Source organism: Thrips palmi, unplaced genomic scaffold, assembly GCF_012932325.1.
Source record: "Thrips palmi isolate BJ-2018 unplaced genomic scaffold, TpBJ-2018v1 HiC_scaffold_12, whole genome shotgun sequence".
NCBI lineage: Eukaryota > Metazoa > Arthropoda > Insecta > Thysanoptera > Thripidae > Thrips > Thrips palmi.
Window position 1 is genome coordinate 3,982,436 of NW_023144623.1, and position 13,107 is coordinate 3,995,542.

The 13,107-nt window shown below is 45.6% G+C and overlaps 2 protein-coding genes across 9 annotated transcripts; both read right to left on the minus strand.

Moving 5' to 3' along the window:
- Positions 1-236: 236 nt before the first annotated feature.
- Positions 237-5,302, minus strand: LOC117640005 (zinc finger protein 14-like). 8 transcript variants are annotated; one of them, XM_034376159.1, is made up of 4 exons: positions 5,206-5,302; positions 4,363-4,529; positions 3,587-3,756; positions 237-1,903 (listed from the first exon to the last, which is right to left on the minus strand). In XM_034376159.1, the coding sequence occupies exon 4, from the start codon at positions 1,867-1,869 to the stop codon at positions 754-756; it is 1,116 nt and encodes a 371-aa protein (XP_034232050.1). In that variant the 5' UTR covers positions 1,870-1,903; positions 3,587-3,756; positions 4,363-4,529; positions 5,206-5,302; the 3' UTR covers positions 237-753. The 8 variants fall into 8 exon arrangements, with proteins under 8 accessions (XP_034232050.1, XP_034232049.1, XP_034232051.1 ...); XM_034376158.1 differs by lacking the exon at positions 5,206-5,302 and adding an exon at positions 5,021-5,086; XM_034376160.1 differs by lacking the exon at positions 5,206-5,302 and adding an exon at positions 4,854-4,876.
- A 653-nt stretch (positions 5,303-5,955) lies between these two features.
- On the minus strand, positions 5,956-10,067 carry LOC117640007 (gastrula zinc finger protein XlCGF17.1-like). Its single transcript, XM_034376163.1, has 4 exons — positions 9,930-10,067; positions 9,329-9,491; positions 8,267-8,436; positions 5,956-7,278 (listed from the first exon to the last, which is right to left on the minus strand). Exon 4 carries the CDS (start codon positions 7,242-7,244, stop codon positions 6,294-6,296), a length of 951 nt encoding a protein of 316 aa, XP_034232054.1. The 5' UTR covers positions 7,245-7,278; positions 8,267-8,436; positions 9,329-9,491; positions 9,930-10,067; the 3' UTR covers positions 5,956-6,293.
- Positions 10,068-13,107: the final 3,040 nt, after the last annotated feature.

Sequence of the window (13,107 nt, forward strand, 5' to 3'; positions counted from 1 at the left end):
GAATCGTGGCAGGAGTGAAGCAGTAGCAGAAAAAAGAAGTGCACTGGCGCTCCGACTTGCCATCGCCACCCCGCCCTCCCATGCTGATTTTTCTTTGATTTGATACAATTTTGAGCCAAGAATAATCAATCGAATACATACGTTACTTTTCTCAGAATGATCGTTTTTCGAAACCTCTGCATTTTCACTGGTAACTCGGAAGCTCTCGGAATGTTTAATAAATAAGAACACATACATCGACTGCCATTTAAAATCATTTTTAATACTCATTTGGGCAATCAAAGAAACAGTGAACGCTATATAAGGCGAACGCCTGGTCACACGCGACATGCGAAGTCGACACACCAAACACCTAAATTGATAAACATTATAAAATGGTGCTCAAAAAGATGAAGTGGCATTTGACACCATTGAAATTCTGGAATATGTAATAACACTGTAAATGAGGACCAAAGCACTAGTCGACAGTTTGTTAAAAAGCTTTTCAACCAGGTTCAAAGTTTTCCCAGCTTGAACCCTTTGTCTTTAGTGTGGATGGAACAGGCACTGTGAGTTCAGAGATGTTTCGAAAGGATATCTGCTTCATTCCGCTTCTTTTTCCTTCGATGTGTGGGTTTTAAGATGGATTTTAAGACGGTCCTCTCGACTAAACTTCTTTCTGCAAACTCTACACTCGAGAGGCCTCTCTCCTGTGTGGGTTCTAAGATGAGTTCGAAGATCCCTAGCTTGACGAAACATCTTGTTGCAAACTGATCACTCGTATGGCTTCTCCCCTGTGTGGTTTTTAAGATGAATTCGGAGACCTTGTGAAGACCGAAAATTCTTGCTACAAACTGAGCACTTGTAAGGCTTCTCCCCTGTGTGGGTATTAAGATGACTTCGAAGACTATTCAAACTACTTAACTTCCTTTCGCAAACTGTGCACTCGAATGGCTTCTCCCCAGTATGAGTTCTAACATGAGATCGAAGGTTACCAGCATGATTGAACGTCTTGTTGCAAACGCTGCACTCGTAGGGCTTCTCCCCTGTATGAGTTCTAACATGAGACCGAAGGTTACTAGCATGATTGAACGTCTTGTTGCAAACTGTGCATTCGTAGAGCTTCTTCTCTGTATGAGTTCTAACGTGAATTCGGAGTGTGTCAGTTCTACTGAACCTTTTATCGCAAACTATGCACTCGTATGGCTTCTCCCCTGTATGGGATCTAAGATGAATTCGGAGTTTACTAGTTTCATGGAACTTTTTATGGCAAACTGTGCACTCGAATTGCTTCTCCCCTGTATGAGTTCTAACATGCGATCTAAGGTGACTAGCTGTACTGCACGTCTTGTTGCAAACTGTGCACTCGAATGGCTTCTCCCCTGTATGAGTTCTAAGATGAATTCGGAGTTTACCAGATTGGTTGAACTTCTTACTGCAAACTGTGCACTCGAATGGCTTCTCTCCTGTATGGGTTCTAAGATGAGTTCGAAGGTTCCAAGCTTGTTTGAATGTCTTATTGCAAGTTGCGCACTCAAAAGGCTTCTCCTCTGTGTGGGTTCTAAGATGAGTTCGAAGGTTGCTAGATTGATTGAACTTCTTGTTGCAAACTGCGCACTCGTATGGCTTCTCCCCCGTATGAGTTCTAAGATGAATTCGGAGTCTGCTAGTTTCACTGAACTTCTTATAGCAAACCACGCACTCGAAAGGCTTCTCCCCTGTATGAATTCTGACATGTTTATAGAGGGTACTTATGTGAGTGAACTTCTTTCGGCAAACTGTGCACTCGAACAGCCCATCCATATGATGGACTCGACGATGACTCGAAAGGGTCGACTTCTTGCTGAACGTCTTGTTGCAGTCGTGGCACTCCCAGGAATTCCCCGCCATGGTTTCAGTTACTTGTCACGCGCGATCGGAGTCACTGCAAACAAAGAGAAAAAGAACCTCGTAATTTATTTTAAGGTAGCTCGAACGAGCCGCTGCTAGTCGAACGTGAGTCCGATTTAAAATTAAGACTTTTTCAGCATGCTGCGCACTTAGAACCATTTCAAAGTATATTTGGGACCCTCTGAATAGGGATATAAGCAAACAAATGAATTAAAGCGCGACTTAAGTTGTGCACTTGACTTCACTCTTATTCCAGGGACATCACGTTGAAACGAACGTTCGGTTGAGCATTGTGTCACATTTGTTTCAATGTGAACAAGCTGGTTTTTGGACAATTTACACCCAAACGAATGTGACACAATGCTCAAACGAACGTGACACTTTGTCACGTTTGTTTCAACGCGATGTCACGTTCCTGGAATGAGAGTGTTAGGTCTTGGCTGCTAAAACAGATATTTTGAGGCTGTATATAATAATTAGTCCGGTGAGGCATGGTTTTCTTTACGTCAGATGAAAAAGTGACTTAAAATGCGATCAAACCTGCTTGGTAAAACTATTAAACCTAATAAGAAGAATGGAAGAGAGAAGAAAACATAGTGCTCCAGTGGGCAACATAACCTCAACCCCATGGGAGAGCGCGTATGTGTTAAAACTCGATGTTACGCTTTGTCTAAAAGGCTGAAGCATCGTGTTGCGCCAAATGCGGCATCCACCACACATGCTCTTAAGGGGGGAGACTCGTCTTTAACACCATAATTTTAGCAAATTTCAGGCTTACATGAAAACTATTTCCAATAGATTTGAGGGTCAGGGGGGTTTTCCAATAAAAAGCTGGTTCTCTAAGGTTCATTTTGGAAAAAAAAGTTTGACTCTAGGCCTCATAACCTAGGATCTGTAATCTTTCTGCCAAACCTCGAAAATACGACAAAAATTCACTGCGCGCATGATTTTTGGAGAATGCGGCATCATATCATAAATGTCTTTGTTCCTCCTTCAAAAGGACTCCCGGCACTCTAGATTGAACTAGGATAATTGAAATTGGTGGTTCCTAAGTGCCTCAAACTTACATTTTTAGGTGTACGAAAAAAAGCATTCAAATTTAAGCATTTCAATAACTGTTTTCGGCCACTTCCGCTTGTCCGATTGAAAATATCCTAGTTCAGACTGACGGCCATATGGAGGTGAAACATTGGAAAAATTATGAAGTCAATACAATCAACGGTCTGGCTTAAATCGTGCGCGCAAGACCCAAAATATTGCAATTGAGTAAAATGGCTTCAAAGTTTGAACGGTCTAACCTATCCTGTGGAAAATAAATTACAAAATGTTGTCCTCTGGCCAAACGGTTTTGAATTTCGAAACCAGCCAGCCGTCCAATTCAAAGGTTTGACACAAAGAATTAAAAAAACTCAAAAACAAAAATCTGATTTTTTGAAGGAGAATGACGAGTCTCCCCCCTTAAGTGCTTTTAAAGCGTATTTCAGAGGAGACCTGTACAGGAAACACACAAAGTGTGTTTTTTGCCATGCGCCAAAGTATCAGTTAGTATTTTGGCACTAGAATTACTTGAAATTGACCCCATTGTACGTCAAAGCGACCGTTACGCCTCGAAATAAGCTCACTGTAAATGAGTCCAGTCCAGACCCACTCTGAAGTGCCCTATGGCTAGCGTTAATGTCACATTCTACGGAATTTATGATTTTGAAGTCGTACTTACCTCGCTGTGAAGTTTGAGGTCGATGATTGGCAGCTTCCGACGGGCGCGTCGTGTGCCCGAGTGTTCCCTTCTTGATGGTTCCGGTCCTTCTGCGGTGGAGTCTCGTGCCGGCTGTCGGTCCCTTGACGCTCCTGCGCTGGTAGGTCCTCGTGCACGCCACGACGGAATTCCTGGCAGGTACGAATGTCACAAAGGGTACTTCGACTCATTCCCACACAAAAGTAAGAAGGAAGCAAGGGGCCATGAAACTGTTGACGCACAACCGCACGCAACATTTGTAGAAGAATGAAAGCTGGGTGGCAGTTTATGTCTTCCGGTCTGAACGTACTCCTTGATCATACAATAAACCGTCTAACTTCACTTTGACTTGAGTAAGGTTACCTGATAGGAACTACTGACGGCTGAAACACGATAGGAATTACTGACGGCTAAGACACGATAGGAACTACTGAAGGCTAAAACATCGCGTTACGCCAAGAGGGGCATCCACCACCCAAGCTCCAACGGGTTTTTCAGAGAATACGTTTAGTCCGGAAACCAAGAGCTGCAATAGCAGAAAAAGGCATTATCTTGGCATAATTTAGCACTAGAATTGCTTTAAATTGACTTGATTGTACACCTGAGAGGCCCGTTACGCCTCGAAACCAGCTCATTGTAAATGAATTTCCAGCCAAGATCGCGGCTGCTGACTTCCGGCCCAGACCTACTCTGAAAAACCTCCAGCGGGCGTTGAACGTCACATTGTACGGGACACATGTCTCTGAAGTCGTACTAACCTCGCTGTGAAGCTCGTGGTGGAAGATTGGAAGCTTTCGATGAGCGCGTCGTGTGTCCGAGGGTTCTTCGACGATGGCTCCGGTCCTCCTTCGGTGGTCTCTCGTAACGCCTGTTGGTTCCTTGACGCTCCTACGCTGGTTAGTGCTGGTGCTCGCCACTGGAACTCCTGCCACGAGCGAACGCAAGATGAGTATTTCGATGAATCCTCAAACAGAAAAACGAAGGGCCTTGAAACTGTTGAGGCGCACCCACAGGCAGCAGTCGCCAGTGAAGCGAAGCAAGGTGGATAGCGGCTCATGCGCTTAACCTTCAGTAGGCCGCTTCCGGGATTCTTACTTCGGTTTGAGGACAGATTCTATTTCGTGTCGACTAGCAAGGAGCACGAGTACTCTAATGAACGCTACGCAAGAGGGTACTTCGGAGAAGTGCTGGGACGGAAGGAAAGAAGGAATCAAGAAGAACAAAAGCCACACTGTAAAAAATTCCGTACTTCGGAAATGGTACAGAAAAAAACGGAGGAACGGAGAGAAGTACGGAACACTCCGTACTTGCTCCATATGAACCCACGTAAATGGGTACGGAAAAACAGCACGGAACGTTCCGTAGTTGGAAAGCACGGACGTTCCAGGCTAATAATTGACCAGACATGTTCCGTACTTTTTTCTCACAGTGCAGACTTAAATGAAGCTCTGCGGAAGCGGCAGAACGACGACGAAGACGCTCTTCCTCAAGGATTTTGCATTGTCTTTTCTTCTTGATTTCTTCTCAACTTCTGGTACAGCACTTCTCCGAAATACTCCATTTGAAATGCAGAGATCATGGACGACACAATTTGCGTTTACAACTTCATTCTTTCTTCACGAGAACTCGCGAGGGTGGTCTCCGCCAAATATGGTGTCCACACCACATGGGTTTTGGCTGGATCCCGAGGGGTGAATCACTAGTGTACTCATGTGTACAAAATTGCCCGTACTCAGTGTACTCACAAGTTTAAAAAGGGCGAAATTCTCTAGTTTTTCAACCGACTTAACGTTGAGTGCCGTTAAAAACGCTAAATAAAGCCTTAAAACGTTTTAAATTGTGAAATTTATGAGTAAACCAAGGTGTACTCACCCGTACTCATGTGTACACCAGAACGCTGAGTGATTCACCCCTCGCTGGATCGTCAGTGGTAGCTTTAAGAATCCCCTTCCTTCGACGTCTGTCCGACTCTCCTTTTCACTACCGCATGCTTGCCCTCGTCAACGATTGAGGCAAAGAGTGGAGTACCCCCGTCTATGCGTCTTTTGTCTAAACCGACTGCCTGCGCTTTCTCAATCCGTGTTCCCCTTCATGACCCTCATACTCCAGCTCGGATCACTCGCTCATGTCCCCGTGCGTTGACATGGGTAATTGCGTAAGTTTACACCCAGGGGAACTGAGAAAATGTTTCACGGCGGTAGTGGTGCGAAAAGTGATAAATTCCTTCGAAAAGTGCACAACTCCCATAACACTGACGGAAAAACAGATGTAGTGTTTTGAGACCTGAACCTACTTTTTACCATGTGTAACTCGGAAGCTTTCGGAAGGTTTAATAAATGAAAACACATACATCGACTCTTATTTTTAATCATTTTTAATTCTCATTCAGGCAATCACAGAAACGGTGAGCGCTATATAAGGCAAACGCCTGGTCACACGCGACATGCGAAGTCAACACACCAAACACCTCAATTGATAAACATTATACAATGGTCCTCTAAAAGAAATAAAGTGGCATTTGACCCCATTGAAATTCCCGAATATTTAATACACTGTCAAAGCACTAGTCAACAGTCTGTTAAAAAGCTTTTCAACCAGGTTCTAAGTTTTCCCAGCTTGAATTTTTTTGTCTTAACAGTGGATGAAACAGCCACTGTGAGTTCAGAGATGCTTCGAAAGGATATCTGCTTCATAACGCTTCTTTCTCCTTCGATTTGTGGGTTTTAAGATGGGTTTTAAGGGTGTATTCTCGACCAAACTTTTCTCTGCAAACTGTACACTCGAAAGGCCTCTCTCCTGTGTGGGTTCTAAGATGAGCTCGGAGGTCACTAGCTTGACGAAACATCTTGTTGCAAACTGAGCACTCGAATGGCTTCTCCCCTGTGTGAGTTCTAAGATGAATTCGGAGTGTACCAGATACGTTAAACTTCTTACTGCAAACTGTGCACTCGAATGGCTTCTCCCCTGTATGAGTTCTAAGATGAATTCGGAGTTGACCAGATCCGTTGAATTTCTTACTGCAAACTGCGCACTCGAATGGCTTCTCCCCTGTATGAGTTCTAAGATGAATTCGGAGATGACCAGATCCGTTGAATTTCTTACTGCAAACTGTGCACTCGAATGGCTTCTCCCCTGTATGAGTTCTAAGATGAATTCGGAGTGTACCAGATTCGTTAAACTTCTTACTGCAAACTGTGCACTCGAATGGCTTCACTCCTGTGTGGGTTTTAAGATGAGTTCGGAGGCTACTAGCTTGACTGAACTTCTTGTCGCAAACTGCGCACTCAAAAGGCTTCTCCCCTGTATGAGTTTTAAGATGCGATCGAAGGTGACTAGCTGTACTCCACATCTTGTTGCAAACTGTGCACTCGTAAGGCTTCTCCCCTGTATGAGTTCTGAGATGAATTCGGAGTGTGCCAGTTTCACTGAACTTCTTATAGCAAACCGCGCACTCAAAAGGCTTCTCCCCAGTATGACTTCTGACATGTCTATTGAGGGAACCTCTGTGGGTGAACTTCTTTTGGCAAACTGCGCACTCGAACAGCCTATCCACGTGATGGACTCGACGATGACTGGAAAGTGTCGACTTCTTGATGAACGTCTTGTTGCAGGCGTAGCACTCCCAGGAATTCCCCGCCATGGTTTTAGTTACTTGTCACGCGCGATCGGAGTCACTGCAAACAAAGAGAAAAAGAATCTTTTAATTTATTTTAAGGTGGTTCAAACGAGCCGCCGCCAGTCAAAGGTGAGTCCGATTTTAAATTATGACTTTTTGAGCATGACAAAAATACAAGAAAGATGCTGCGCACTTAGAACCATTTAAAAGCATATTTGGGACCCTCTGAATAGGGATATAAGCAAACAAATGATTTAAAGCGCGACTTAAGTTGTGCACTTGACTTCGCTCTCATTCCAGGAACGTGACTTCACGTTGAAACGAACGTGACAAAATGTCACGTTGGGTTGAGCTGCGTCACATTTGTTTGAACGTGAACAAGCTGGTTCTTGGACAATTCACACCCAAACGAATGTGACACAATCCTGAAACGAACGTGACACTTTGTCACGTTCGTTTCAACGTGATGTCACGTTCCTGGAATGAGAGTGTTAAGTCTTGGCTGTTAAAACAGATATTTTGAGGCTGTATTTGATAATTAGTCCGGTGAGGCATGGTTTTCTTTATGTCAGATGAAAGAGTGACTTAAAATGCGATCAAAGCTCATTGGTAAAACTATTAAACCTAATGGGAAGAATGGAAGAGAGAAGAAAACATAGTGCTCCAGTGGGCAACATAACCTCAACCCCATGGGAGAGCGCGTATGTGTTAAAACTCGATGTTACGCTTTGTCTAAAAGGCTGAAGCATCGTGTTACGCCAAATGCGGCATCCACCACACATGCTCTTAAGTGCTTTTAAAGAGTATTTCAGAGGAGACCTGTACAGGAAACACACAAAATGTGTTTTTCGCCATGCGCCACAGTATCAGTGAGTATTTTGGCACTAGAATTACTTGTAATTGACCCCATTGTACGTCAAAGCGACCGTTACGCCTCGAAATAAGCTCCCTGTAAATGAGTCCAGTCCAGACCCACTCTGAAGTGCCCTATGGCTAGCGTTAAACATCACATTCTACGGAACTTATGATTTTGAAGTCGTTCTTACCTCGCTGTGAAGTTTGAGGTCGATGATTAGCAGCTTCCCACGGGCGCGCCGTGTGCCCGAGTGTTCTCTTCTTGATGGTTCCGGTCCTTCTGCGGTGGAGTCTCGTGCCGGCTGTCGGTCCCTTGACGCTCCTGCGCTGGTAGGTCCTCGTGCACGCCACGCCGGAATTCCTGGCAGGTACGAATGTCACAAAGGGTACTTCGACTCATTCCCACACAAAAGTAAGAAGGAAGCAAGGTGCCATGAAACTGTTGACGCACAACCGCACGCAACATTTGTAGAAGAATGAAAGCCGGGTGGCAGTTTATGTCGTCCGGTCTGAACGTACTCCTTGATCATACAATAAACCGTCTAACTTCACTTTAACTTGAGTAAGGTTACCTGATAGGAACTACGAACTACTGACGGCTGAAACACGATAGGAACTACTGACGGCTAAAACACGATAGGAACTACTGAAGGCTAAAACATCGTGTTACGCCAAGAGGGGCATCCACCACCCAAGCTCCAACGGGTTTTTCAGAGAATACGTTTAGTCCGGAAACCAAGAGCTGCAATAGCAGAAAAAGGCATTATCTTGGCATAATTTAGCACTAGAATTGCTTATAATAGGGTACTTTCGTAGATCCCTGAACCGGAAGCACACAGACGCCATGTTGGCGGAAGCAGCTCCAAACTCGACATGGGAAAGAGACGTTCGTCAAAGGTATCGGCCACACTTGAACATAAACAGTCGTTTGATGCTTGTTTGCAGTGCATATGTGTTTCGCGAGCAATATTTGTACAGGTCGGCTATAGTTTTGGATCCGAAGAGAGGTTAGTATCCGGCCAATTTGGCGTCTGCTGGTCTGCTTGCTTCCGGTTCAGGATTCTACGAAAGTACCCTATTGACTTGATTGCACACCTGAGAGGCCCGTTACGCCTCGAAATCAGCTCATTGTAAATGAATTTCCAGCCAAGATCGCGGCTGCTGACTTCCGGCCCAGACCTACTCTGGAAAAACCTCCAGCGGGCGTTGAACGTCACATTGTACGGGACACATGTCTCTGAAGTCGTACTAACCTCGCGGTGAAGCTCGTGGTGGAAGATTGGAAGCTTTCGATGAGCGCGTCGTGTGTCCGAGGGTTCTCCCACGATGGCTCCGGTCCTCCTTCGGTGGTCTCTCGTGACGCCTGTTGGTCCCTTGACGCGCTGGTTAGTGCTGGTGCTCGCCACACTGGAACTCCTGCCACGAGCGAACGCAACATGAGTATTTCGATGAATCCTCAAACAGAAAAACGAAGGGCCTTGGAACTGTTGAGGCGCGCCCTCAGGCAGCAGTCGCAAGCAAAGCAAAGCAAGGTGGGTACCGGCGCATGCGCTCAACTTTCGGTAGGCCGCTTTCGTGATTCTTACTTCGGTTTGAGGACAGATTCTATTTCGCGTCGACCAGTAAGGAGCAGGAGTACTTAAATGAAAGCTAAGTTACGCTAGAGGGTACTTCGGAGAAGTGCTGGGACGGAAGTAAAGAAGGAATCAAGAAGAGCAAAAGCCAGACTTGAATGAAAATGTAGCTCTGCCAAAGCGCAGAACGACGACGCAGACGCTCTTTCACAAGGATTTCGCGTTGTTTTTTTCTTCTTGATTTCTTCTTAACTTCCGTTACAGTTCTTCTCCGAAATACCCTGTTTGAAATGTAGTGGTCGTTACGGACGACACAATTTCCGTTTACAACTTCATTCTCTTCAAGAGAACCCGCGAGGGAGGTCTCCGCTGAATATGGTGTCCACATGGGTTTCCGGCTGGATCGTCAGGGGTACCTTCTAGAATCCCCCTCGACCTCTGTCCGACTCTCCGTTTCACTACCGCATGCTTGCCCTCGTCATCGATTGAGGCAAAGAGTGGAGTACCCCCTGTCTATGCGTCTTTTGTCTAAGCCAACTGGCTGCGCTCGCTCAGTCCGTGTTCTCCTTCATGACCCTCATACTCCAGCTCGGATCACTCGCTCATGTCCCCGTGCGTTGGCAAGGATAATTGCAAAAGTTTACATTCAAGCGCACTGAGAAAATGTTTCACGGCCGTATAGATGCGAAATTTACACGCACTAAAGATTTAAAATACGCGTATGTACTTGTTCGTAACCGAGTGCGAAAGTATGCGTTCTTTCGCACACTTTCCTTGAAGTTGTGAAAGCTGCATCTTCGCAGTATCTAGAATTGTTTAGCATGATGTATAGAATCTCCACTATAAAGAATTTAAGAGTGTACGAGGGCGCTCGGCAAAACGACGACAGGAAAATAGAGGGAAAAAGGAAAAGTGCAGCTGAGCGCCCCTCGCTGCCTTTTGATCTGCTCGGTGTCCGCCTAACGAGGAGCATCTCGGGAAAGTTGGGAGGCGACAAACACTTGACAATTCGTCGCGCTTCTGCCTCCTCCGCCCGCATCAAGTTAATCGCCGGAAGATTTGCATCTCGCAGGCCAGCCCGCTGCACTGTGAAAATTTTAGTTGTCACTTGACGACACTTTCATGGCTAATTTTCCTTACACAAGTGTGTCACTGGAGACATACACTGTTAAAAAAATTCTGAAAATTCAGACCAATTTTGTCAGACTTAGCGGTCTGAATCTGTAAATCAGACTTAATTCTGAAAAATCAGAGTTTTTGTCTTAGTTCTTAAACGCTTTGTCTGAAAGCTTGGTTCAGACTCGAAGTGTCTTAATATTTGTACTCATTCTCAAAATTCATATGAACTTGCGTCAGACTTCCCAGACCTCAAGAGTCTGAATTTCGGATTCAGACTACTTTCTGAAATATGTTCAAACATAAGAGAAAATTGGACAACTTTCTTCCAACCTAACATTGGGTTAACTCACAATCAGTCTTACATTCAATTTAATCCGACTCCGTTTCGGGGACTTCAGACAAAACGAAAGCATTTTTCTCTCCGCTAGGTGGCGCTAGTGTCGGTAAAGAGCCTGCTGTTGTTAAAAACGCCTTTTTCTGTTAAATTTTTAATATTTCCAACCCGAAATAGCTATTACTCTATTGGCTATGACGAAACACACGCTCTCATACCAAATTTATATCTGTAGCAAACGCGCGAGTTTAACAATTGACATTTGAAGTCACCTCTCGCGGTTGGCTCCGTGCCGTCGTTTCCTAGGGTGCGTCAGGCCAGCTCCAGATGAGTGCAGGGAAGAGTCCCACATCGGGGACATTTCCCTACACTCCACTTTTTACCTAGACGGTTCCTTGGAGAACGTCTCTCCTTTGAGGTTCGGATGTAAACATTATCATTTCACCGAGTTACGGGAAAATTTCCTGCTGCCACTTTCAGACAAAAAAATCTAGTAATTGAGACAATTTTGTCTGAATTTTTCAGACAACGACCTGCCTGAAAGGTTAAGACTTGTGTAAGTCTGAAAATTTCAGACCAGGATTTAGTCTGAATTTTCAGTAGGATGTTCTGCATATTTACTTCAGTCAAAAAAGTCTGAATTTTCAGCAAAAATTTTTAACAGTGTAGATGTCACCGAGGGGGCGGCCACTCCAGAAATCCCATGAACACTTGATTGGCCCAAATCTTGCGCGAAGTCCCATCAAAATCAGGCGAAATCTCGCGAAATCTCGACAAAATCCCTACCTTTGAAGAATCTTGTGTACAAAAAATGTAAAAAGTGTAGAATTGCTTTGTATAATGAAGCAACGCTTCGTATTACGAAGGATTTTGCTTCATGATACGAAGCATTTCTTCGTAGATTTTACAATGCCTTCATTTTCTTAACGGTGAAAACGGAACCTGGTTTTCCCAGGAAGCCTAAGGTAGAGACATAAGCGATTTCCAGGGAGCTCCTGGGAAAACCAGAAACCGTTTTTACCGAGTTTTTACCGTTGTTCGTATTGAAACGGTTCTTCGTAGAGTTTACTGCGTTGATATTAACACGGCACAAGTCCGTCGGCAGTTGTGGCAGTGTTTGCCCGAGAAAGGAGTCGGCCGCCAAAACTTTCGGTGTTACGTTTCACGCCGAGCGGACGTGGCGATGGTCAGCAGCTTGTCCGCGGGATGCCGTTGTGGCGCTTGGCTGCCTTCTCTCTCGCACACTGTCGGACACCCCGCGTGAGAGCGAGAGAGACAGAGCGACGAGGAAAGCGCAGTTCAAATGCAGCCTGCGGAGTGGCGCCCCAGGGGGTCGTGGTCGCGGGGGGTCTTTGAGGCGCCCCGCGCTTGCCGACCGCGTCGACGCCGTCAAAGAAGGGTGCCGCCACGGCCGGGACAGCGAAGGCTGACTCCGAGAGTCGTTTTCGTCGCTCTGTCTCTCTCGCACTCCTAGGGGACGTCCTAGGAGTGCGAGAGAGACAGAGCGACGAAAACGACTCTCGGAATCGGTCTGCTGCCTGCGAATCGCCCCGTCACTCGGCGCACTCCGTCCGTGGTCGTGCTGTGAAGCTTTGCGAGGTGCGCTCCAAACTCGCGGTGGAGTAAATGGACTTTAACGCGCCATTACACTGGTAAAACTAAGGCGTAACGTAACATTAGCGTCGCACGCGCCCTTCGTGAAGAGAGCAAGGCAGCTCATGCGTTCTATTGCTATGTCCAAGTGCATGGGGGCGATTGCCTTCTTGAAGCGTAGTTGTTCCGTTCAAGAAGAGCTAAGTTTGCCTCAACAAAGTAATCCGGGAATTACCAAGATTTTTTTAACGGTCAGTGTTTCTCTTTCCTTCTCGCACTAAAGTGTACGGACACAAGGAGTGCGAGAGAGCAAAATCAACTAAGACGGACCACTTCTTCCGGTGACCCTCTCCGATTTGCCAGATTTTTTGTAGGCTTAATAACTAACTAAAGGAGAGTCTAAAGCCAAAAT

What these genes read in the sequence shown, in the direction of transcription:
- LOC117640005 (XM_034376159.1), bottom strand. Translation starts at nt 1,869, where the DNA reads ATGGCGGGGAATTCCTGGGAGTGCCACGACTGCAACAAGACGTTCAGC.
- LOC117640007 (XM_034376163.1), bottom strand. Translation starts at nt 7,244, where the DNA reads ATGGCGGGGAATTCCTGGGAGTGCTACGCCTGCAACAAGACGTTCATC.